The 27599-nt window shown below is 40.8% G+C and overlaps 1 protein-coding gene across 2 annotated transcripts in view; it reads left to right on the top strand.

Moving 5' to 3' along the window:
• Window positions 1-27599, top strand: part of LOC146314840 (unconventional myosin-VI) — a 196396-nt gene that overhangs the window by 118983 nt on the left and 49814 nt on the right. For both annotated transcript variants that reach the window (XM_084737001.1, XM_084737000.1), the window contains exons 21-26: window positions 3660-3790; window positions 3884-3961; window positions 7181-7310; window positions 17005-17095; window positions 21881-22031; window positions 25505-25713. In XM_084737001.1, the coding sequence (XP_084593127.1) occupies window positions 3660-3790; window positions 3884-3961; window positions 7181-7310; window positions 17005-17095; window positions 21881-22031; window positions 25505-25713 (790 nt within the window). The remainder of the gene's footprint in view (window positions 1-3659; window positions 3791-3883; window positions 3962-7180; window positions 7311-17004; window positions 17096-21880; window positions 22032-25504; window positions 25714-27599) is intronic.

Raw genomic sequence — 27599 nt, 5'->3', positions numbered from 1 at the left:
TCATGTTGAAAAGGCTTTAAACTGTGCACCTCCTGCCTGATTGATGATTAGCGGCTGATGTGGGTGTTAAATTGAAAATCGCCATACAAGCCGTTCTGTGGCTCGAGAGGAATGGAAATGAACAGAGTAGAGATCAGCAGAATACTGACTGGGACTACCTGCAACACTGTGATCTTTTACATTATAGGTCATTTTTTTAAAAGCTAAAACATTCTTTGGCTTCAGGCTTTTCAAAAGTGCTGCTTATCTCAGTTTTTTTCAGACTGGTATCGACAGACTAATTCACAAACGCAACCTAGTTTGGAGCATCTCAGTCCATTCTTGATTTCCAAGGGGCGTCATCAGTGGGCACGCCGCTACCAAAACATGTCACGTGAACATGCGTACGTGGAAGTGTGCAGCAGCGAGGTCGAACACAGAGTTACTGCAAAAAACATTCTACTATTAATTCCACAGACAGATAAAGAAAGAATACTTGGTGCAAAAACGGGACCCGACGGGTTTGGGTCGGGTTAGGCTGTACTATAATTATTTATTTGAATTTTTATAGCAGATTTACTCATCGCCAACTCCAACTCCGACTGTTTGGGACGTAGAGGGAAGCTTGTTAAGAAAAACGTCGGGCTGTAATTGGGTTTGGGCTGAAAGATGCTAACGAGGGTCGGGTTTTGGGTTGTTTTGGATAGAATTTTGTTCACGTCTCTGTGAGCATGTTAGGTCATTTAGTACAGCCTCACAGAGCCACTAGCAGGGCTGTAGACTCACAGTCTTGTTTTTTGGTCTACAGGGCAGAATTCCTTCTATAAATTCTCACTGAATTTATAATTAAACACTTTTGACTGAACCAGAACCAAATTATAGTATACAAAATGGACTGTACTTATAACATACTGTCTCAAAAATAAGCATTTAATGTCATTAATTATAATCAACAACTGTTCAGTCACTCTGACACGGACTCAGGTTTTATTCCTGCACTAGAATGGAAAAGTTTCAGTAAAGATCTGAGTGCTGAGACCCAGGATCCTGCATTATTCACGTCACACTTTAACATGTATTCAAACATTTTAACAAGCCGCATACAAACAGAAGAAAATAAACACAAAAAGAAGTTTGTAACCCTGAAGACGAGATGTAGATTTGATCGTATCCTGTCACAGGAGTGGATTCTCTGACCGGAGCGGCTCTGAGCTCGTTCTCCTGAGCAGAAAGTACAGAAGGCTTAGAAGGCTTAAGTCAATCAGTGACATATTGAAGCTGTATAATACCTTGTAAGTTAGAAGTAGGACTTAATAACCAGTGAGTGATTTTCACAGGGAACCAGTGGAGGGAGACTAACACCGGGATAAACTGTTCAGGAACCCCGGTTCACATGACCCACTTGGCTCGAACACATTGAATATTTCTCGCAGAGAAGCTTCAGTTTTTGTTTTGTTTTTTAAGCAGAAGAATGGATCTGGTTTAAGTGTCTTCTCCCCAAAAGAGCTCTGAGGTGAACATGCGCGCTTTTGGAAATTGCCTCACTGTAATTGTAATTGTTGAGGAAGATGTCTCGAGACAGGGTGACACAAAGATCCTTTTTTTTTATCGTATCCTTTGGGAAACTGTACAGCAATTACAATTGGAGGTCTGATATGAGTTATGTGCAGCTCGGGGGCCTACAATCACGGTTTCAGTTTTATCTGAATACACAAGAGGAAAGTCGTATTGTAAAAGGTTCAAGGCTGAAAAAGTTGTACCGCTCAGTAGAATAAAGTGCTTTCCACTTTTCTCCTCCACAGAATTTGGTTCACATGCTGTATTTTTTTTAGCCTTGCTGGCAGTGCGGCTGTGTGGATGGTGACGGTCAGTCAGTTTGTGTCCAATGCACAGCTATTACATGATTAAATTCCACGAAAGGTTTAATTCTAATAAGTTTGATTTTCTCTTTACTTTTCACCTACAAGTCAACACTTGTTCATGACAGAATACCTCTGTGTACACAGACAAAACGTGAAGCAAAACTATTTATCTATTTATCTACTTCTGGCTGATAGATAAATGTTCCTCAAAAAGAGAGACGGCTTTTAATTAGTCACCTCTCAGATTAAAATAGTTTGGAACTGAAAATATACTAAATAATATATATTTCCTGTTATAGAAGCAATAAACAAATATTCACTGAGGAATGTGACGTTACATATTCTGTGAACCTGAATGCACTTAATGATGTGCAGGAGACTGACAACATACCATAAACAAACATGTAATGCAAAAGGATTTTGAAGTAACTTAATGACAGTTACTCTCTGCTGACATTGATTTACACTGAAAGGCAGCTGGTAACATCTGTCTGCTGTCTGCTGAGCTCTGAGAATCAGACCAGAAATGAGATGACTAATAATACATCAAAGAGACCAGATCAGCCGAGTTTACAGGGGGGGTCTTTCTAAACAAACTCATTTAATATGTTAAAGGGAACAGAGGGGACATCAGGACGACGTAAACACGGACAGACGGCGCCGACAAAAAGGGGAAAATGTCACAAAGTGGAATGTACACAGGGCAGACAAATGATGCTAATTGGGATGCAGCCCAGCAGTGCCAGACTTTTACAGCAGTGTTATGATTTAGTTATTTAAAATTTATTAGATCTGTAATGCCTGAGATTACTGTGAGCTCACCCACAATGATGTTTTTGTGTAAATAGAGGATTGTTTGAGGTTTTATAGTCGTAGTGCAGCTGATGTGTGGAGTGATTTCCAAAGATATTTACTGATGATCCTCTGACTTTTCTACCAGTGCTGCATTGATGTTGACGTTTTTGTTTTTGTGTAAATTGTTTCGACGCTATTTGATGTAATGCCATGAAGTTTGATGCACAAATTAAGGTTTTGATTTGTACAGTCTTTAGGTTTATGACCAAATATCAGCTAAAGAAATGACACTCAGCTAATGACCACAGTTGGTCAATATTAGCATGCTAACAAAAAAGTTCTTAAATGTTGATTGATTTTATTTATGAATTATCAAACATAATGACAACAAAAAATCTAAATCATCTCTTTGGATACGTGAGGTATTTTGTGCTCATTCTGCTGAGATGTGTTGGTCGAAACATGTTGGTCATTTTTGTAATTACAATGTGCCTTGGATTGCTTTTGAAGGAGATTTGCATTTTTGATTTTTTTTTACTGAACCTGGATCTGCAGGCACAGAGAGGTAGACAAACAAGAATTTTGTCAAAAGAAAACAAAATTGGCAAACTTTTTTGATTTATGAAAAACAATGTGAAAAAAACACACATCCCTGAGCCTAATGGGTTTGCTGCTGGATCACAAAAATATCGTAATAGAGAAGGAAAAAACCTGCACACAAAAAAAAGCTCCCGTTCATTTATTAGCATGACATTTCGACATCACACTAATAAATGAACGGGAGCTTTTTCGGTGTGCGGATTTTCTCCTTTTCTGTTCAGACTTTTGATTTATGTCAGGATCTGTCCAATCAAAGAATGAAAAACAAGGGCTGACCAGATGCCAGCTTTTGGTGTTTGACAGATTTTGATACTTGGTGGAGATTTGATGTTCTTCTAGTTAAACTGACGTGACTGTCTGAGAGCTGAAGGAACTTCCTGTCCAATGAAATTCTCTTTGTGTGTCTCTTCCCGTCTTCTGTAGGCATGGTGTCGGTGCTGGACCTGATGCAGGGTGGCTTCCCCTCCAGAGCTCCTTTCCACGAACTCTACAACATGTACCAGAAGTACATGCCTCCGAAACTCTGCCGCCTCGACCCCCGTCTCTTCTGCAAGGTCTGTCCTCCGGCCCCCGATCCAAGCTTTTATTATCATTTTAATACGTCCACATTTCCATGTTTATCAATGTGCCTCGTGTTTGTGTTGCAGGCTCTATTCAAAGCTCTGGGACTGGATGAGAATGACTACAAGTTCGGTCTGACCAGAGTGTTTTTCCGGCCCGGAAAGGTGAGATCTTTTTGAAATCCTGATCTATTCCCTCCTCACAGCAGCTAATATAGGTGTTGTTCCCCTAAAGAAAGACAATAGATTCAGAGGGAGAGCGCATCAGTCATTTTGGCTGCTGAGGTGAGCTGAGATGAGTATTTTTCGAACAAACCAGAGCCAACAGATGGGATTTTTTATTTCTCCAGCAGATGAATAATTCATCACATTTGGGTTAGACATGTGGATTCCAGGGGGCTTTGTGAAAGTGCATACGTTTGTTGCAGAGGACCTCGGTACACACTGTGCAGGACGAGCTGTAAGCCTGACACTGTAGGTTTTAGCTCCCAGGAATAAATAAACACTTATGTCCTCTGTTGGCTGAACTCGGATGCTTTCATCACTCTTCACGTCCCGGTGGAAGCGTCACGGATCTGATGTTTGCTCCAGAAGCGAATATGCCCTCCAAGATAGACAGAACCTCACATGGAACAATGTAAATAACTGTTTAAGCCTGCATGAGCCAACAATGGTCTGGTCTACGGATTTAGCAAACTTTAGATTTTAGGGCCCTGTCACACTTACCTCATTTGGTCTGGACTTTCAGACTTTTTAGTTTGATCCAGAACAAAATTACAGGTGTGAAACCTCCCCTGGACCAGAGCCTGGCAGCCTGGCAGCTCTTATTTCATGTCTTATGGCTGATACGTCTGCCAACCCTACCGTCGAGGATCTCTGCAGCCCAGTCACACCCGTTTATTTAATATGGGGTGAGTTTGGTAAGATGACTGAAAGGGGAGCACATTCTGAACTCAAGTAGAAGTACAGATAAGACTCTGGTAAAAGTAGATGCTTCTTCTTCTAAACTTCTTTATTGCATTAAAAGTGAAGAAGTACTAGAACTTTAATTGTGGCTGAAAAGTTGAGCCAGAAAAGGCCCAAGTCCGATAAAATCCTGTCCGAACCTGACCCGAACCCGACCCAAACCTGTCCCTTCTTAGCGTATTTCACCCTGAACCCGATTACAACCCAACATTTTTAGTAACAAGCTTCCCTCTATTCACCAAAAAATAGGAGTTTTCAGTGACAGGGACAAAACATGGGTGGAATTTGAATTGACAACAACAAAATTGGGAAGAAAAAAAAAACAAAAAACAATAATAATACAGCCCAAACCCAACGTAAGCTCATGACATATACGTCTGGTTCTCTCCGATATAATGAGACTAGATGGCACTCGGCTTGTGGTGCTCAAAGCACCCAAAACAACAACAATAAATAAATAAATACATTTCTCTTCTCTTTTCTAAGGTTAAATATGACATTATATCTTTTTACTTAGTATTATAATTCAATATTATGATTTATTGTGATTCTTTCTTTGCTTTTTCATCCACAGACCTTGTTTTGAGTGGTTTCATGCAGGAACTACTTTATTTCTCTTAGAAAGAAACTAGTTCCTCCCTGAAACTGCTCACAATGAAATCTGTGGATCATCTTGAGTAACCAGGTCAGGTTTTTTTTGCAAAGAGACACAAAATATGTATTTTAGAGTTTGGAGCTGTTCCTTAAATAAAAATAAAATCTAAAATTGAACAGGGTTTGGGTTTTTTCTGTAGTATTGAATATCTATAAATTATTGAATTTCCAGTTTACAACAAGACTAGTAAACAGTGTCACAAAAACATGAACCTTATTTCAGACTTTGAGGTGTGAAAAGGCTCATACGTGTATTTATCCAGAGTTATGTGGAACCACAGTACAGCGATCTGTTTTCCACAGTCATGATAAATAAGCAGAGGCTTTTTACACCACACCCGAAATCTGAAGGTCAGCAGAGGGCCGACAGCGCTGCACTCACACAGCGCGTTGTTGTCAGGAATCAAACTGACAATAAGGACATGGACGCCGAGAAAATAATAATGTGAATTCAGCAGCTTCTTTCATTATTAAGGCAGACGCTCAAGGTTTGGGAGTCAGAGGTTTGCAGAGGACACGACGACAACAACACAACAAATCAGCTGCACTATCAGAGAGTAGCTCTCAGCACTCTTTTAAATCAAGTGCAGTCAGTGTTAGAAAGCATTCAGCAGCAGCGCTGATCTCTGACTCGGTTATAAAAGATACATGGATGAAGAGCAGAAAACTGTATTCACCGTTGCTCAAATAAATACACACGTCTGTGCTTTAAGTGAAATATGAAGTGGTTTTATACGGAGCACAGACATTAATCCTTTTCACTCTGAGTAATATTGAAAAAATAAGAGCAGAGTTTGACAGTATGATGAAATCTGTTGAGATGTTGCTTTACTGTGCAGACAAATCTGTCGTCTTGATATACAGTGTTCACTTGCATTGTATTACAGTACAATGTTGGATAAAATACGAGGAACCTACACTGTCTCGCCAAAAAAGAAAAAGTCACACACTCCTGTGATCTTGTATTGATGATGGAGAGTCAGACCGCTGTGTAAAGTCTTCTTCATCCCAAAGATTCTCAGTGGGGTTCAGGTCTGGACTCTGTGGTGGACAGTACATGTATGAAAATGATGTTTCCTGCTCCCTGAACCTCTGTCACTGTCCGTGTCATCAGGGAAGAAAAAAATCCATTGAAGTAAAAACCTGATCATTCAGTTTATTCAGTTAGTGAACTGAACTCATAATGTTGCTGAACCTCGACCTGAGCGACTGAAGCAACCCCAGATCATAACTCTGCCCCCACAGGCTGGTACTGTAGACACTAGGCATGATGGGAGCATCACTTCATCTGCCTCTCTTCCTACCCTGATGCCCCCATCACTCTGGAACAGGGTAAATCTGGACTCATCAGACCACATGACCTTTTTCCATTGATCCACAGTCCAATTTTATCTTATGAAGCCTTATTATCCTCACTGATAAGTGGTTTTCTTAAGGTGGTTTTCTTTTCCGACCACATTTCTTCCTTGAAGATAACGGTTCACGTCCATCCTTCAGGTTTTAATAATGTGTTGGACAGTTCTTAACCCAGTTTTAGTAGTTTCATTAATCTTCTTAGTTGTTTTCTTTGCTTGATGCAGGACAATAATTTGACTTTCTGAAACAAAGTCACATCTTTTCCACGACCACAGGATATGTCCTCTGACATGGTTGTTTAAGAAATGATATGATATGAACACATGAACATGAACATAAACAGATGGAAGTACAAAGAAATAGTTTTTTTTTTTTTTTTCTGCTGACACCGTCGTGTTCTGTGTTCAGTTTGCAGAGTTTGACCAGATCATGAAGTCGGACCCGGACCACCTGGCAGAGCTGGTGAAGAAGGTCAACAAGTGGCTCATCCACAGCCGCTGGAAGAAGGTCCAGTGGTGCGCTCTGTCCGTCATCAAACGTAAGCAGCTCCTGCTCCGGTCCGCACCTTTACACAGTGTTACCACGGTAACAAAACCCTGAGAAATCATCGACAAAACACCATCAGCAGATAATGCAAAGAAAAAAAGTTGTTAGTGACAAAACATAGCTTAAAGACATAATATACAACATTTTCCTTAAAAACATAATCATCATTTATGACCCATCAGAAGTGTGTGTTGATGTCTGTTTCTGTAGAGAACCTGCAGCCCTCGGCCTGTAAATCATTATTTCTCTCATTATTTTGCTGCTCTGGACACTTTACCAACAAAAAATTCAGTATTTAACATCTTGTCTGTGAGACTCCCTCGATCAGCTCGGACAAATCGTGCTGATTAAACTTTTAAACTTAACTCATCGAGACATTTGTCTTTACATGAGAGGACTTTACAGAAGGTATCAAAAGCACATAAACATCTATTTTGTGTCTTTCACACTCTCTCCCTCACTTCTCTTCCATTCCCCATCCGTCTGTAGAAAATAGAGTTAGGTCCAACAGTTATATAAAAACGCTGTGTTTATTAATGACGGTGAAACTAAAATGTGTTGAGTGAATAAATGCACAATATTGTTTTATTTCAGGACCATCATGTCTTAGAGCTCCTCCTAAATTTTTTAAAGTAGCCGAGCTCCCCTGTAAGTCGAACCGTGCTCAGGGATTTAAAGTAGACAAGCGTTGATAAAAATTAGGTACAAACAGTGACTGAGCCTAAAGTCTTAAAGTTTAACCTGCTGCCATTTTGTAGAAGGTGTCTGATTCTCTGATTAAAAATGGTCCAACATGTACATGGACAGAGTAAAGCAGCTGTTGGCCGTGTTTGGTTTAAAGTTTTATTCAGTTAAAGCTGTTTGGATGCAGTTTTGTTAGGCTGAGACTCTGCGTCCCTGTTGCTGTAAATAATCCAGCCAACAGAATATTTTTCTGAATGGGATGTGGAGGTCTGGTGCTCAGGGTCTGTGCTGATCCTGGACCAACCAAAAACACCAACTGTTATCAGAAATACGTATAAAACTCACAGTAAGAACTGTTGTACCCTGCAGTTTCATGACCTGGTCTGGTCTGATGATGACAACAGCAGCTGCTGCTGATCGCGTCGAACAGTTCGCAGGAAATTGTGCTGTGAAATGTTTCAAAAGGCGGTGTCACTTTTTTAAGCTTCAGCGTCACAAAGCATCATGCAGAGAAAAGGTTGTGAGACCAACGAGAAGCTACGATCGCTGCTGGAGGTGATGCTGGACGGTCAGCGCTGTGGGCGTCTCTACAAGCTGCAGAAGCAACATTTCATCTCGAGGGATGGAGATGATGGAGTGAAAACTGGTGTCACTGTTAGAAAAGAAAAACAGTCTGTTATCAAACCACATTAGTTGTGATACAGGAGGAGGTTTTAAGGCAAACACAATTTTTTAAATGACTAATCTTGTAGAATTGTGGGGTTTCTGGCTCAACTTCACCTCCTCACAAGTCGCTCAGAGAACAGGAGAGAGGCTCAAAATGGCAAAACTCCAGCAACACGTGAAGCACTTTGAATAACTTCACTTTTAGATCAACACATTTCAGCTCTGGTCTTCGTCACGGTCATCATCAAACACATTAAAACCAACATTTAAATAGGATGTGAATCAGATGAAGGAATTAAAAAAAATTAAAAACATATAAAGACAATCAGACAAGTGTCAGCCAACAGAGCGGGTTTGAAGATACAGTCACGTGGCTTCAGGCCATCATCAATCAAATGGCCAATCAGAATGGTGAAAAATGTTGATCAGCGTTTCCCAAAGTCAGAGATGACGTCCTCAAATGTCTCATTTTGTCCACAAACCAAATATATTCGGTTTACTGTCAGAGGAGTAAAGAAACCAGAAAATATTCACATTTGAAAAGCTGAAATCAGAGAATTTCTTACTAAAAATTAGCCAAAAAAATAGTTGATTGTCAAAATAGTTAATTAGCAGTTAATTTGATAGTCAATTTATGATTGATTAATTGTTGATTCTAAATCTCTGTTATTCCTGTGTGTCTTCAAAATAAACCTTGAAAAATGGTCAAAAATAGTGTTTCATGGGTTTATGAATTAGTCAGTCAACAGAAAACTGATTCACTAATTTGTTTTTAAGCAAAAGTGCCAAAATCACTGGTTCAAACTTCTCAATATAGACGAAATATATCCTAGAGAAGTAAAGAAACACATTTAAGAAGCTGCAATCAGAGATTCAGAGAAAAATGACTCAAATTGATTAATCGATTATCAAAATAGCTGGTGATTCATTTAATAAGCGATTAATAGTATTACTAGTTTGCAATGACTGTAATCAGATAGATAATTGATTTAAATGAGAGCTCAGGATCAGACCTCCACTAAATAATTACAGAGGGAACCCCATAAATAAGGTTTATGTTCATGAGAACCGGCAGCCATCATTACCGCGTTCCCAGAAATCTCAGTAAGTAAGTTACTCACACTGGGTTATATTGATGACCGGTGTCAGAGTAAAGAGTTCATATGGAGCTCAGAGTAACTTTTGCTCCTTCGTCTAGCCGTCACTTTCGCTGCACTCGCTGCTCCTCGGTCTCGGTTTCGTCCAGGCGGGCACGTCGGAAATCCGATCATGCAAACAAGAGACGGATCAGTATGCACAGATGGCTCGCTCGAATACCCAGGGGCCTCGTGGACGGAGCGGCGCACAACAGCAAAACAAACCACGGGCGGTGTGTGTGTGTGTGTGTGTGTGTGTGTGTGTGTGTGTGTGCGTGCAGCGCCATGCAGCAGACACAGACTGCTGTTAATAATGTGGGGTTGAGCTCCTGGAGGAGTGGCATATCTCTCTGCTTTCTTGTGTTTATCACTGCAGTGTCTGCAGAGGGTTCATGTCACTCACTGCAGGCTGCTATCATAACACTTCTCCCTCTGTTCATGTCTGCCTCCATCTGTCTTCATCTCTACCAGTTTCTTCTCTCTCTCCGTCCCCATCGTGTCGCTCTGTCTCTCTATCTGTCCTTATCTGCGTCTCCCTCTCTTTGTTCTTTTTATCGATCACATAGAAAATGAGCTTTATTGGCACCAACTGAACATAAGCAAGCATTGCCAAAACATATCATCATGTCTCATTAAAAATGAGCATTTATACAGTCAACCAGGTTTATAATGTTACAGCAGCAGCAAGTAGGAAATGCTCTCTGGATTCACCTCAAAATCAAAAACAGGGTTCCTAAGCAGTTTGGAAAAGTATGGAATTCCAGGTCTGGACAAATAGAAAAGAGAGATTGCAAAAATGCGTTTCTCAACTGTTGCCTTTATTCTGTTTTCTAAAATATAAAATTTATCATTTCTAAAAGTAAATTGATTATACAAGCAAGCTGTTTCTCATGGTGTTTGGAGCAGACAGTCAAAATGTTTACCATGTAAGAAGTATGCCGTGCAACTGGACACACACTCCTGCACAGAGCTGCGTCTGCACCTGTACATCACAACCTGCAAACACAGCTCTGACCCAAGTGCCTCATAACTGAAGCAAATCCAGACACCTGCTCCAGATTAGTTTGAAAGAACATGTGGAAATATCTTTGAATTGCATGTAGCATCACAAATATCTACATATTAAGCTTGTCTGCTAATTTAAGAGATCTGTAGTGGTGTAGTTATCAGAAAAAAATGAATGCAGAAAAGTAAAAGTTGTCAACACTGGAGATCTGCATTTGTCAGAATTTAACATACATGTTAACAGTTGGATTTTAAAACACTGTTTGCATAATAAACATATTTTTATTTGTCATCAGATGTCAAATATTGTCTGGAAAAAAAAATCTACTGAAAAGTTTGGAATTATGAGGTGGAAAATGTGTAGGAGCCCTGCAGAAATACACACCTGTAGTGCTGTTTATCCATCTAGATAGTTTCGGTGTGAGTTGCAGAGGTTTGTAGATATCAGCCGTAGAGATGTTTGACTTGTGGAATAGAACTGGATGATGTGGTGCTCAAAGCACCAAAAAGTACATTTGAAAAACTGAAAACCAGTAGTACTTTCTCCTGTACGTGATACAGACGGTAGGAAGAAGGTGACAATCCTTGTCCCACACTTTGATTGGCTCTAGTTTTCAAAAGTCTTAACTACCGCAGGACAGATGCTTTTCTACAATCTGGCTGTGTTCAATGTCAATGTACGTCACAGGATGTGTGAGTCTCACAGGAAATGTGTAGCTCTAAAAAAGATGGACACACTCCTACTGAAACCCAGAGATAACTGCCATACTGATGAGGTCACGACAACTGAAATAAGTAGCGGTCACCACATGGTGCAGCGCTTCCAATCATACAGGCCATCAAAGTCTGTGGTTTATCTTGAGTAACTGTGTCATTGCTTTTGGAAAGAGACATTGCTGTCAGTTTTTTTAAATGTTTTTTTGGATCTTTGAGCATCAAAACCTGAGTTCCATCTGGTTGCATTATATTGGAGAGAAGGCAGACATTTCTACAGTCAGTATCTTCAAAACTCCACAAGTCATACCAAAGCAATCCAGATGGATAACTAGCCCTACAGTTTTTGGGTGAATTGCCCCTTTAAAGATATTGAGTATAACCAATCTGTGTTCAGTAAATGCAAAGTTATTCATTCAGTTCTGTTATCGATTGTGTAGATGTTAAATATTCTGAGGTTATAACAAGATGAAATGAATTTGGCAGAGAGTGGTGATGTTATCGATCTCTGTCTGTATTTATCTTTCACCCTTCATCTCTCCAGCTCTGCCTCTTTTTTTTTTTTTTGGCTCACTCTTTAATTTTCTCACTTCAATTCAATTCCAGCTTGCTTCATTGGCACAACAGAAAAAGAAAAATCTATGCTGCCAAAGACTTGGAGAGGGATGAAATCGAATCACAAATAATGCGGCTTTTGTAAAGAAATAAAAGAATTCTGCAAACTTGACAGAATGTAAACCATATTTACTACATTCACTGCAAATTAAATCGATGTGAACGAGTCCAGATTATCGAGGGGGGTGACAGGAGATGATTTATAGTGACATAGTTTGTAAACTAAACTGAGAGGTTATTATTTTCTCTCATACTTGGAGACAGAAGCCTGGGGCTTCCTTCTGGAGCCAGGCTTGGAAGGGCAGCTCAGACCAATACCCACAGGGTCTGGTCTGGTTTGCCTGGCTAAGACTGGGTATTAAACCTCCATTCTTCCTTGGCACACACCAATTTGTGTTTGTAGCAGCAGTTATGAAAAACTATCAATTGCTGGTGACAAAAAAAGATAACGAGTGCTCATTATGAATTTTAGGGCACAAATATTAAAGTTTCATTTAGGAGACACTTGTATCCAAAGCGAGGTACATCTGAGAGCTGATATAATACAAGCAAGGATCTAGTCAGGAGAGAACAACACGAGTAAGTGCCATAGAGCAAAGGCAAGGCATAGAGTGCATAAGATGCACTGGATTTTTTTTAAGGTGCACAGGTGTTCAGGAAAGACCTGGGTCTTCAGTCTTTTCTTAAAGACTGAGAGAGACTCAGCTGATCAAACACGGTTTTGTAGCTCGTTTCACCATCAGGGAGCCACAAAATGGCAGTCTAGCTAGTGACTTTGGGCCCCGTTGTGTTGGTTGAATCAGGCATCTTTCATTGGCAGGACGCAGTAAGCGGGACGAAGACCTGACCTGGATCAGAGAGTTCAGTCAGGTGGCAGCTGGTTCATTCGCTGTTTTATGGCAAATTTCAGAGTTTTGAATTTGATGCAGGCAGTGACTGGAAGCCAGTGGAGTGACCTGAACAGCGGGGTTACATGGCACCAGCTCTGGTGCCGTCCAACCAAAAAGGGTTTTTGTTGAAAGTAAAGTCTGACATGTTTAGTATCAGTTCCATAGCTGATGTTTAGTATCAGGACTAGTATTGAAAATGTGTCCAGCCTAAGCTGCTCATATGGGTTTACCACATAAAAGATAGATGTAGAAGGAAGCTCATATTTTGGACCCCTGAGGAATGTGACCTCTCTGGTAGGGGAGAAAATAGAGCTGGTGCAGAAGTTCGATTGAAATCAACTAGGTAGGACAGAAATCACCTCTCTGTACAACGACTGAACTGAAACCAAACTGCCGGAGCTGCCCAGGGTGAGAGGAGGAGGATGTGCAGAGACCCACTGTGTGTTGCAGAAAGGAAACTTCAACCTTTATTCCATTCCTCTGCATCAAACAGCAGCTCAAACCTTCGTGGAGTCACTGGGTGTAGTCAGAGAAAATGGCACAGCAGAGGGACCCTGTGGTTCTGCTTTCTTGCTCAAAAAGGTGAGGAAATAGAAAAAGGCACTGGGGTCAGTGTCAGGAAACAATTTCCTGGCCTGAATCCTAATGGTGCTCTGTTATTGGACTACTTTGTTCATCAGAGATTGTCCATAACAAACACTCTGTTCAAACTTAGTCAATAAATGCGTGTTGCAAGAACACCTTGGGCCAAAGATGGAAGATTGACTTCCAAATGGTGTTACAGATCTTTGGTGTCAGGTCGCTGACACTCTTGGAAGAAGAGGAGCAGAGCTGTTTAGTTGATCATCACTTGGCAGTGAGTTGGCAGGGAAGGAGAATACCAGAGACATTAATAAGCCTGGAAATGGAAAAGGTCTGGCAGAGGCCGCTGTCCAGAACACAGATTCTGAGCAGGATGTCTTCGAAGCTTCCAACAGAGAGATGGCCGGAAGGAGGACACTGGTCAAGGAATCCGTCAAACTGGAGACATAGTCAGAGAAAATTTGAGGAAAATAAGGTTCTAACCTCAAAGAGGAGGTTCTGGCAAACTGTCAGCCCTTTCACACATGCTTTGTAACTCTGTGTGCATGAATTTTTCTGGCCTGGACTTTAACCCTGCCAGCTCCCCAGTCCAAAGACCATGTGAGTCCAGTTTGCAGCCACTGATAGTTTTGCTCTCATACAGACTTCATCATCTGTGATGTGAGCAAGTATTTTTGTCCCTGGATGGCAAAAAGCATGTCCTGCCCAACTCTGACATATCCTTCGCCATCCAAAAGGTGTTGCTGCTGAGTCGGCACACTGGAGTCAGCTGATCTCCGCATCTATCATCTTTCCCCGCTTCCATCACAGTTTGAATTCAAGACTGCAAGACTTCAAGAATTCTGGAACATGAATTGCCTCTGAACTGAACTCCATTTGTCAGAAACTTTGAGGAAGCCTTGCCCATTAAGAGGAGATAGAAGCTGTCAAAACCACATTGGCAAGGCACCAGGGGTGGATAGATCCCCCTTGAAGGTCTGGATGTTGTTGGGCTTTAATGGTTGACATGTCTTTCAGGAAGGTATCGATATCCTCCAAGAGGAGCTTGAGGATGTGGCTGACAGAAGAGCTACCTCTCTTAGGTCGCTGCCACTGTACTTGGGATAAGTGACAGAAAAATGATGGATGGTACCCATGGGTTGGATGATATTTAGAGGTAATGATAGCAAGAAATTGATGGTCTTTTCCTTTTTTCCATTTTCTTTTTCAAAGTCATTAAGACGTTGGCACCGGTATCTGTGGACTGACAGACTCATTTTTAAAGAACAGCTCATAGGATGCCCTCGAGGTGTCCATGTATCACCACTTATGCTTGGCCAAGGTCGACGTTTCAGTGTATTCATCCATCAAAAACCAGCTCCAGATGTTTTCAGACCCTTGACTCTCGAGGATCAACGTCCTGGTCATGGAACATTGGCTCAGCTCTTTAGTCTTGTAAGGAAACTATAAAGATTATATTACATACATCTGACCTGTCCTACAAACCCCTCAAGATCCCCCAAGAAAAGCTTGAGGATGATCAGTTAAAGAGGTGTCAGCTCTTTGGCTTCAGGTCCTGGACACTTGGGGGAAGAGAGGAGCAGAGCTGCTAGTTGGTCATTACTTGACAGTGAGTTGGCAGAGGACAGGAATAATAGAGACCCTAATAAACCTTGAAATTAAGAGTATGGTCTAGACATGCTCTATAGGAAAAGTGCCCTGACTTCATGATAACTTTATGATTTGATGTGATATAAATAAATTTGACTTGACTTGGACTGGAGAAGTCTGGCAAAAGCCCCTATCCAGATGTTCTGAACGAGGATTTCAATTTATTCATCCATGAAAACAGACTACAGATGATTTTAACACTCCAGACTCTTGAGGATCAATATCCTGGTCATGGAACACTGGTTTGGCTCTTTACGCTACAGGTATTATACCTAATACATCAGACCTGTCTGAGGAACATCTCAAGATCTCTGGAAGAGTAGCGTGAAGATTTCTGTAACTGTGATTGACAGAAAATGGATGGCAGAAAGTTGGAAGACATTCAAGCTTCAAGTAAGTTTCAGGGCAAAACTTCTTGTTGGATGTTGGATGGACAGTTTCAGGAAACTCCTCACCCTGCACCTTTCCAACGTTGAAATGGGGGCACTGCATCTGACAGTTGCATCTGACAGTCTCACATGTTAGAAATACTCTCTTGTGAGCAGTTGTAAACCCTCTGAATAATATGTGTTACCTGTCTCCTTTACCATTGCTGTAATCTCATCTTTCAGAAAGTTGCAACAAAACTTTTGCAGCATGTGAAATTATAGCAGACTGCCGAGTCAAAGTCCAGACTGTTGTTCCCAGCATGTTACTTGTAAACATCGGCGGTATGGTGTCATGACATTTCCACCAAGCTGTTGAGAGATTTTAGCAACTTTGCAGGAACGTCATTATATAAAGTACAGGAAACGTCATGCAGAGGACGTTTAACAAAAATGCCTGTTATGTTGTAATGTTTCAACAACATAGCAGCAACACAACTGATGGTAATGTCAGTGTAATGATGCAGTAACATGTTATAAATGATAGGTCAGAATTGTGACATTGCAGGGATACCGTGTATGTAGGGTTTGCTTTTCTATGTTGGTCCTGACTAAACCCTCGTGCACTGCATCATATGAGGGGAAATCACTGACTGTAGGGCAGTTGTCGTCAATTTTAAGTTAATTTAAGATTTATAGATCACAGGTCCGTTCTCAGAGCCTGCATGAGAAGGGTTTTTTTTATGTTGAAATAATCAAACAGGATACCATCAGAAATTATCTTAAGACTGAGTTCAAGTACAAATCTAAGAACATTTTATAAACAAGGTCACCGATAGAAGGAATAAATAAATAAAATCAATATACAGGCAAGCAGAAAAAAGTACGAAGCAGCTACACATTCAGTGTGATCGACACACTCATTGACTCGCTCTGGTCACACCTGGGCTCAATCGGCCATTTGGACTCTGGACTAGGGAGCTGGCAGGGTTAAGTATGTTTTCTGTCCAGTCCAGCTGATTCTGACCTTTGCATTCACACATACAGCTTCTTCAGGTCATGTCTACATACCTGCAGAATTGCAGTGCATGTGTGCAAGGGGCTCATCGTGACCTCGGCTGTGCTGAGGTGGGAATTACAGTAGGCAGGGTTTGAACTTGTCTCTGGCTTTCTTTTGTTGCTATTCAGCTATTTCACCTTTCATGTGAACAAGTGGAGCACTATGAATGGCTGCTCAAACAGCTGTAAAAACATTTGATTTCTGCACATCACACAGTACAAACCATTTCTTTTCTAGCATGACCCGACCCTTAGAGGTCAAGTTTGCAGGACATTCACAGTGTTTACCTTCTGTCCTCTCTTTCTCTTGTCTCCTGCAGTGAAGAACAAGATTTTGTACCGGGCCAGCGCCTGTATCAAGATGCAAAAGACTGTCCGGATGTGGCTCTGCAGGAAGAAGCACAAGCCACGGTGGGTGCCATTTATTTCTTTGTCTCCAGCTCTTTTCTTAATCTATCTTTTTTCCCTTTCATCCTCCCATCCTCCTTCCTCTTTACTTCCTTTATCGTCCCTTCTGTCCTCTATCTTTCCACCTTTCTTTTCTTACTCCATCTTTCTCTTTTTTCCTCTCTTTGCTTCCTCTCCTTCCTCCCATCATCTTCTTTTCTTGCATCCATCCTCAATCTTCCCCCTCTTTCAAACTAATTTTCCAGCTTCACCTCCCTCAGCTTGCAGCTCTCTCCTTCCTTTCTCTATTTATCCATCCTCCCCTGTCCTCCCTGTTTTCCTGCTGCTCATTTCCCCTCTTCTTCGCTTCCCTTTCTGCCTTCTCATCCTTCCCTCTTTACATCCATCTCCCTCCTGTCTCTCTTCTTTCCTCGCCTCCACCAGTTCCTCCCTCTCTACCTGGTTGTCATCCTTCTCCTCCTCCTCTTCTTCATTATCTACCACTTTCACAGCTCAGCAGTGTCAGTCTGCCTGGCACAAACGCACACACACACACACACACACACACACACACACACACACAGACAGACACGTACAGCTCAGCTTATTACCTCCGATATTTGACGATAAATAACAGCCCTAGGGGGGAGGCAGGTGGGAGGAAAGATGGAGTATGCAGGTGAAGAAGGTTTTTGTTCTCTGTAGGGGGTTTTAGTCTGATCTGGCAACCCGCTGGTCCGTGCTAACAGGCTGTGTGATTGTGTTTGGGTGAGCTGCTAATGAGGTGGAGTGTGTGATTACAGAGGGTGGGTGGAGTATGAATGACTGGGGCGGAGTTTGAGAGGAGAGTTAAAATGACTTGCAGCAAAAGCAAATTGTGGGACAAAGTAAACTTTTGACTATAAAATCCTTAGTCTAGTCCCAAATCCAAGTCCTAAACAAGTCATTAAGCACTCTACATTAATGTTCAACATTTAAAGGCATGTATGCATGCTGTGACATGCAAGGCGAGGGAGAGAGATTTTACTATCTAACTATTTAAATTGGTGTCTTTTAATCTCATGTTTGTAGTGTGTTTTAATAATCGGATACCTCTCCTTTAAGGGATTTTGAACAGAGTTTTGAAAACGTTGCAGGACCAGCAGCAAATATGACAGTAGAACTATAATAAAATCTGACTTAACTTCACCTAGTTGCAAGCTGCCTGCATGTGGAAGAGAAACCAGTCTATGGTCCAGTCACAGACTGGGAACCATTATTTTCCTGTGGTACTGCGTGTCTCACATGTTCTTCTCTCGTGCACAGTGCGTTGCATTCTTGGTTGGTTTTTAGATGCATAAAGAAGTTAAAATGTTCTCAACCTTTCAGTGCAAAGGGCAGAGTTGCACCCCTCGTCAATGTCACAGTAGACAACCAATCAAATCAACCAAGAGGCGGGTTGGACTGCTTTGCCACTTCCCTCCAGTTTTGATGCCGTGACAGAAATGATGGGACAAAGGCAAATGCAGATAAAAGGTTGATATTAGCAGTATTAAATTATGATAAGATAAATAATTAAGGCAGTGATTCCCAAACTTTTTATGGCTCACCCCCTTCAGAAGCCTCCCCGCCCCACAATTATTTTCAATCATTAATAATAATTAGGGAAGCAACTGAAATAAAAGTGAAATAAAAGTCAGTATAAACGCATCAGCAAACTCTTGTTTGTTCTCTCCTACAGAAATCACATTTGTTTTACTTTGTTTCACTTTATATTTCTTCCCTGGTCGTCCACATCCCACCGAAGACATGGTGATATTCATCATACGGTTTTCTTTTTTTCAGTATGTCTTGAACCTCAGACCTGTGCTTTTTACGAGCTTTTTTCCATCCTCATTTGGTAGCACAGCGACGACAAGAGGATGATATTTGATTGCCTGGATCAGCTCCACCAGGCATTTTTGAAGTGTCCACTCCTCTGGTGATGCAACTGTCTGATCAGCCCCTTAAAGGACCAAAAAGATCAACCTTGATGATGGTCACAAGCTGCAGCGCGTCACAGAAATAGAGGTCATGTTTGCATTAAGATATAAAAGATGATTGCATCACTATCGCAGTAAACTTCTGAGCACAGTGTGCTCAAACTTTAACTACTGGAGGTCAACAAAAACAAGATTTCCAGAGGTCATTGAGTCCTTCTTTAATTTTAAGTTTCAGGGACAGTTGAGTTGTCAGCTGCTCCGCTGACTGCTCCAGTTTACAGTGTAGGAAAAAAGCCAAACCTGATGCCTTCAGGTGCCTCCATCACTCATGTTAACCTCGTCTGGCAGGTTGTAGGGGTCAACTGAGTCTCCCTGGAGTCATGTCCTCTTTGGGGCAGAAAATAGGTTGAACTCCAACATCTTGGCCAGAAAATGAATCTTATACATGTAATTTTTTTGAAACGTGAAGTTTTTGACATATTCTGCTCACTAACTGACCAACAAACACGAACCCCCAGATGGAGGAAGTCAAATCATCGCATCTTCTTAAAACTAAATATAAAAAACAACCGCTGGAGTCAGTTTTAATCATTTCACTCCAGCTTGCAACCAGTAATGTTTTTCCTCATATTAAAAATGCAGTTATTATACATTTCACATGCAGGTTTCCTGTGTGTCGAACATGTTTTTCTTTTTTTCTCGCAGCAGCAGCAGCAGCAGCAGCTGATCACAGCACAGTGGAGCTGAAATAATTGTTGTTAATGATCAGACAGTTTGGTGAATCATGAGCTCTTGATTTGATGCACCAGAGCAGGAAGTTTAAACACAGCATCATTACAGAACCTAATTACATTGAATCATGTATCAAAATCATAATTGAGATTATTGTAAAGTAATTTGTCGGCTCCGCAGAGCAGGCAGAGTATATGAAGCTTTATAACCTGCCAAAGTGACTCATATGTGAACGTATTACCCACAGACAGGATTAGCAGCATTTAAGTGAGTTGAAGAGGAGGAGTAGCTTTTTGAAACCTGCTGTTCTTTATTTTTTTATTTATTACATTAGAGTAATTGTTTTTTATATACTAGTATATATACATAGTGTACATGTCGACTCCACCATGTCGTCTCTGTGAGTGACATTCAAATCCAACTTGACACAATCTGATTATTTTATGGCTGCTGTCTCTCATCAAATAAAGAATTCTTGATGGCTCATCATTTATGCACATTTCCCCCCCAAGAAAGTCAGCCTGACATATCCATGTCTTTGGAAACTTTGAGTTCATGACTAGAATTCAGAATAAAGTTCCATCCTGGCTGCTCAACAACATTTTATACTGAGATTAAAGGGGCACACCGCCAAGTTTGTGCATCAAGGTCAGTTTAGTTGTCGTGGAAAGGAACTACACAGCCTCTGAAAAATGTTCTATATTGTCTTCTTTTGTTCCGGAGGATTTTTATGAAGTCTGAAAAACATATGACATCATCAGGGTTATCTTGATTTAAGTTTATAGCTGAAAACTTGCCATATAAACTCAGCTCAAGGTTGAAGATGTGGGTATTTACTTGGCAGAGTTCTCACCAGGCCCTCTTCCACCAAATTAGCTCTGGTTCTTGAACCGGCTCTGTTTAAGATTCTTGGAACCGCTGATGCATCATCACTGTACAGAATATGACACGCCTGCTTTGGTTCTCAAGGAGACCTGCTAATTTTTGGTTCCAGCTGGGGATCAACTTTTAAGCAACTCCAAGGTGCATTTTGGCCAGAAACATCCGACTCAACATTCTGTCAAATTTGTCACTAATAGCTGCTGAAACATAGAGATTATGCTGCTAAGAAAACCAACAATGACAAAAGTGACTCCCACACACTGTCTAACATTTACTTGCAACGTTTCTGTACCAGACCTTCATCTGACAAACTGGTACCTGTTTACCTGATGAAGGTCTGGTACCAGAACGTATCCAAACGGGACCTTTTGCAACTTTTTGATCCACGTGCCCGTGTCCTACGCACCTGTCTCATCAAATAGATGCACAAACTTTTCTTTTGTTCTAAAAATATCAATTTTGGATGATTTCAGCAACTACACTGCTGTATTTTGTTCACAAATCCTTGACAAAGCATTTTATTTTGCTTTGCTCTCATTAATGCATCTGACTGACTGTAGTATTTAGATGACAAACAGTTGGACAAAGCATGATTTAACAGAAACTAAGCTGAAATAATTAAAACAGGGGGACTGAACATGCTGTTTAAAAGAAAATTTGAAATGGAAATGCAGAACTGGGGGAAAAATAAACATTTTTGGGACTAAGTTGCATGATGGGAAGCGTAGGATCCAGTGTTTCTGCATCTTATAACTAAAACTCAGGCTCAGCTCCTTCAACTTTTATTTTATAAGTGAAGAGGAAAAGTCTGAGACGACATTTGAAACATCTAATATTTTCATAGAGGCCTGGAAATAATTACAGCAGAAAGTACACAGTTAAAAGACAAACAGTTAAAAGCACAAGAAATTATGATGTGAAATGAAGAGGAAATATTTGAGACTTTCCTTATTGGAACTTGTAGAGTCCATGCCAGTTCAAGTGCATTCTGTTATTAAAGCAAAAAAAGATATTCTGAATTCATATGCATCTTTAAAAAAAATCAACTTTAATATTTATTTAATATTTTTGACATTCCAAACACATTCAGAAAAGAAGTATTTTGACTCGTGGTCTCAGACTTTAGGACCGAACTTATAACTCTGACTTTATGGAACTTGGAGTCACATCAGATGTAAAATGTAAAAGCAGACGTGTGTTGTGTTACTAACTGTTGTTTAAATGTGTTTTCTAGGATCGACGGGTTAGTGAAGGTGCGTAACCTGAAGAAGAGGATGGACCGCTTCAACGAGGTGGTGGCCGGGCTGAAGGAGGGCAAACAGGAGATGAGCAAGCAGGTCCAGGACCTGGACGCCGCCATCAACTCCCTGATCATGAAAATCAAGGTGGGTGAGATGGTTTGACGGTTTTACCTTATCTGCCCACATATGTGCTATTAAAGTGTTGGACTATAAAAAGCATGAATTCCTCCATATCCTTCAGTGAAAGCCCTTTGTTGTGCTGTCTGCTCTGACAGACACATACATCTAAAGAGTTTTGTTTCAGAAATAGTATTTCCTCTGTTTTTGACAAAAGTTCCACCTCCTCTCACTAAATGATGGACAGCATGAAATTAGACCACATTCTGGTGCAGTTTGACAGACAGGTGGCGCCTGAAGTCCTCACTTGACGAAATGAGAATGGATTGAATCCCCAGGATTTTCTAAAACACTGAAGTCAGGTTGTGATGTTTTTCCAGTTTATACTATATATATATCTTTCCTGGTGGGCAGGTAAAGAGATGGTTGGATTCAAGTGAAAGATATCTGGCGTTATGAGGGTATGATTCAGAGATGTTTACCCAAACCTGATGGCTTGTCAAGACTCTTGACTTCTCATTATCATAATGGTATTTGCTGTTGAATTGGATTAAAGTGTGTGCTTTCTCCGACTTTAAGGCCGCCTTCTTTTGAGATAATCTTGCCCATGAATGTCATGAATCTTTAATGTCCTACAGTGGATTTTTTTCCCTTTGATTTTCATAATTTAGCATTGCTGTCCTCTCTACCCACCACCCACTTTGTTAGCGGAGAGGACTCGAGTGTGACAGGTGCTCACCGCGGAACATGTTGGGATTAGAAGGACAAACGCCAGTTGAGGAACTCAGCAGTGAGACGCTCCTGTCACATCAAACACCACCCCGCAGCTTTGTTGTAAAGTAACTGACAGCGTGGAGGAAAAAGGTTGCGGTGACAGCAGATGCGTATGAATATTCATCTGCCACGAGACGACAACACGTTTCCCTCTTCAGGTTTACACCGCCGCCCCGCGTGTCGGTGTGAGCAATCAGATCGCGCACTTGAACATACAGTGACAGTGAACTGCGAGGTTCCTGATGCTCTCAGAGGAGTTTTTTTTTCTTTTTTTCTTTTTTTTTAGCTCCAGTAGAAACCAACTGAGATGTTATAGTCTGATGCTTCAGTATCTGTCTGCAGCTCTGACATCCCCATAATCACGGTGAGGAACATCCTCAAAGATGCTTGTATTTCAGGTAGTGACAGCTTTACTTTCAAGCAGCATGTACAGGAAATAAACCTGCAGAGAAAATTGTATCTGTGATGACTGCCCTAGAAAAACTGGGGTGCTGCTAAATCCTCACAGTAGTTAGATGGTTGTTACAGCGTTTCTAGGTGGTTTCTAAGGCTTTTCAAGGTGGTTTCCTAGGTGTTTGTAGGGGGTTGCTAGGTGGTTTCTAAGGTGTTCTAGGAATTTCTTAGTTGTTTCTACATGGCTGCCAGTGTTTCTGTGTTGCTTCTTCTTTATAGGTGGTTATTTCCATGTTTTAAGTAGTTGCTAAAATGTTTCTAAGAGGTTTCTAGGGCAAGTTTCTTGGGTGTTTGTAGGTGGTTTCTACAACATTTTCTATGTGGTTTTTAAGGTGTTTCTAAGGTTGCTGGTTTCTTCGGTGTTTCTACGTGGTTTCTAAGGCTTTTATAGTTGGTTTCTAAGGTGTCTCCAGGTTGTTGCTGTGTGGTATCTGCTAGAATCTTGGCTAAAAGTGTAGGGATGCCTGAACATTGCAGCAACTATCTCATGCTACTATCAGATGTCATTTCACAACCATGAGCATTGGTCTGTTGCTATAACAGCTTCCACTCTTTAGGGAAGGCTGGCTGCTTGGACCTTAGGGTTTCCTGAGAGCAGAGGTGGTAAGCCCTGCCCCACATGCTCCCCCTGCCCTGCTGGATCACAGCCATTGATGATGCTAGTTAGTCAATACTAACTTAAAGCTTAGCATTAGATCAAACAGACATCTGTCAATGTTGAGGTGGTCAAAGACAGCTCCAGGCCAAGAATCAAACAAAATTATGTGTTCATGTTAACTAAAGATTTCCATTATTGCTTAATCTGCTGAGAAAGTGAAGAAAAACAGAAAATATCCACTTTTGAGACCAGTGACATTTTGAGTTTTGCTTAAATCATTACTTAAACACTGAATTATATAAAAATAGTTATCTCTTTGCTCTGTGTTGCTCAATGTCAATTCAGCTAATTTCATCCAGGTTTGGCCCTATATTGTAAAGCTTCTGTGTTTTGATCGGTTGCTAGGTGGTTGCTATGGTACTCTGAATGAAGTGGGGATGTCATCATTAGCCTCCATCAGAGCATAACATTATCAAGTAAGGGATATTATAGTAGCATGAATCACCCAAAAATCACAGTAGCTGCAGCCAGAACTATCAAAAATGTGCAGAACTGGCTTTGACTGAAGAGAAAGTGACTGAAACAGTAAATGAGACTGATGTAAAGTGAGAAAGAGATAAAGACAGCTTTGTGAGAGAGCTCAGCGAAGCTGATTGATTCTGTCCATCTGCCAAATGCAATATCACCAGAAATAATAAGAGGCATAAAGATTCACTTTTATTCTGTCTGTCTCATCATTCCTGCAAAAACAAGAAATGTTAAGTCATCCAAAGAGGTGGTTGATGTGATTCTCTTTCTCTCTTTACCTCTCTGATGTATGAAAAATAGAAATAAGCGAAACATAAAATGGAAATCCAACTTGTACAAGCCGGGGAGGCTCACCTGGGCTGAATCTGTGTAGTGTATTGAGTTTTCTGTTGAGGTCGCGGTCTGGTAAAACCCTGGAGCTGATGGGGTTTGTGTGTGTTATTCAAGGTCTCTGAATTCTTGACAACTGAGACCCTGAACGGGCTCCTCTGTGAACGGTAAAAAACAAACAAACAAACAAACAAACAAACTTGGAGTAGGGTAGAATTAGGTCTACTATAATAACTCACATGGTAAATTCAGCATATTGTACATTTCAATACTATATTATTCACACTCTTGATCAACATGAGGTGACGACCCCAAGTTGTAGCTGGTTTATGAGGTGTTACAGAGGATAGGCTGATATTATTAATTAAAGGTAGCTAGCTTACATTAGCTTAATAATTTTAAACTTACCATTTCATAGAGTTTAAATTTGGTGACATCTTGTTAGGTATAACCAGGGTTATTGTTGCTGTTTAACATAACATCATTATTTAAACTCGAGCTTGTTTACGTCTGGAGCTGCAGGGTCTAGAACTGCAGGGGGTTTTCGATTCTGCAGGGCAATGTTTCTCCCAGGTTGGGCAACTCACTCAAATGCAACCACAGGAATTTTGACCTCAAACACTCTCAAAAACATGGTTGAAGTCTGGAGACCTGGTCAAGGAAAAAGGGAACAAATAAACATGGAGAAAGTTTTGAGTTTGTGTTCACTAGAAAACAGAGAAAATAATAAATAAAGGCCTGTCTCAAATAAAGGCCTCTGCCAATAACCCTTCAAAGAAGCATTGTTCTAAGTTGATTGTTATTTTGTGTCCGTCAGAGCACCATGATGAACCGGATTGACATCGACCACGAGTACCAGGCCCTGGTGACCCGGTCAGAGCAGCTGCTGACCGCCATGCAGAACAAGAAGAAGGAGGAGGAGGAGCGGGAGCGGCTGCGACGCATCCAGGAGGAAATGGAGAAAGAGAGGAAGAGGAGGGAGGAGGAGGAGCAGCGCCGCAAGCAGGAGGAGGAGGACAGGCGACTGTAAGTAGGAGGGGGTTCAGGTTGGAGTACTTTTACAGTTCGGCCTCTTATGATGCTCAGATGAAACATCTTTGTTTTTTATGTAGCCAAAAATTAAAGAGGCACTTGTAAAAGTTGGCGTGTTTCGACCCGACAAAAAAGAAAACACTTTTCAGGGGAAAATGCTGCAGTGTCCACTCGTTTTTAAAGATGCCAGCAGGGATTTACATAATGAGATCGCTGCTGCAAAAGGATTTATTTTTATAGAAGCTATAAAGTGTTATCAAGTCGGCTTGTTGCTTTTTACATTTTCTGTATTCAGCTGACACTCTTGTCCAGGGTGGTTTACAACGAGTCCTTCAGTAGAATGAGCTTCAACTCCGCGGCATCCGTCATCACAGGAGAACAATAACAACGAGGTCAAAGGTCACAAGCTCCAGCGTTATGAGTAAAAGTTTCACAAACCTTTTCTTTACGTAAAAGAAAAAGGCTGATGTAATTATACGTAAGGTCACATTTAAATGATGTAATTTTGGCATGGCAGAGTCAAAGAACTTTATTAACTGATTAAATGCAGGATTTGTTGCGGTTGGTTCACGGTCTGACGGTGAACCAGGCAGACCAAATCTTCACTGGGAATTATTTCAGGTCTCAGCAGTTTACAGTCTTCCACATTTATGTGAAGGAAAGCTGAGGTCTTCAGTTCTTAATGTCTCATCTTGATTTCATTTATTAATATTAGGCAATATTTTAGGAAAGGCGATGGGAAACCACGATTCTCAAACTGTGGTACATGGAGAAGTGTCAGAAATATCTTTTAAAACTTCATCAAAATGCTACAAACCTTCTAATGAAAATAAGTTTTGTTTGTCCTATATTTTAGTTTTCAGATCAGCTTGCTACATAAAACCCCCAAACATACAAGTAGTTCTCTTCTAATCTAAAATTTTACTAAGGCATCATACATCCCTGACTGACATTATTGTCTTTCTGAGTCTGCAGCAGGCTCAGTTTTAAAGCTATCATATGAAACTAGATGACATAAGGTATGTATTGGTACCAACTAAATAACATTTAATACAAATCTGGCTACATTTTGGAGAGGGGGGAAAAACTTGGACAAAAGATCTGCACACTGTACTGATCGCTCCTAGAAGTTTTAATGTAGCACCAGTTGGATCTAACAGATATTTACCAGGCATTGTCAAATTTTGAAAGGTGTTCTTTGACCTCTCACCTCAAGATATATGAATGAATATGAGATCTATAGATTCCACAGAGTCTCCTCTTTACTAACTTGCCCACTTTATGCAAATCCCATACCGTTCTTCACCTGCACTGTAAATGTGTTATTGTATTTGAATATTTTTGCATACTGGGGTCTATGAACAGTGTTGAATTTGCCTAAACTAGGTCTGACTGGAAAGATGAGACTCTTGAATTCAGTGAGCTCAGTTGTATTCATGTGGTATGATGTCAGTCCCCATGGCAACCATTTCATTGTCATGAGACAATTTTATGTGTAATAGTATTTTTTTTGTATAAAATGACCTATACTGACCTCTAGAATGATCAAAGCCTCATGAAATGAAATTTCACAACCACAAATTAGAAACCCGGAGCATTCAGAGGATCTGTGGATTTCATGGGTTTATTGACAATAAGAGGGACTCTGGGATCCCCTGAGGAAAAGTGCTCGCCATCCAATCGCTGAAAAATGCAATCCTGATAGAAATCTACAAAATGTGAAAGGTTTTGATCCCAAATTCCAGCAGTAATTTTTTTCTGTGGTGTTCCACAAGGTCTTGGTGTCTTAATGTGGTATTTTGGATGAATTTTTATCAATTCTTGAGGAGTCAAACATGGTTTAATTTAGCAGCACATCTGCATAATAAATGTTAGTAACC

This window comes from Lutjanus erythropterus, chromosome 15, assembly GCF_056507025.1.
Source record: "Lutjanus erythropterus isolate fLutEry1 chromosome 15, fLutEry1.hap2, whole genome shotgun sequence".
Classification (NCBI taxonomy): Eukaryota; Metazoa; Chordata; class Actinopteri; order Lutjaniformes; family Lutjanidae; genus Lutjanus; species Lutjanus erythropterus.
This window is presented reverse-complemented; position numbering and strand designations above follow the sequence as displayed.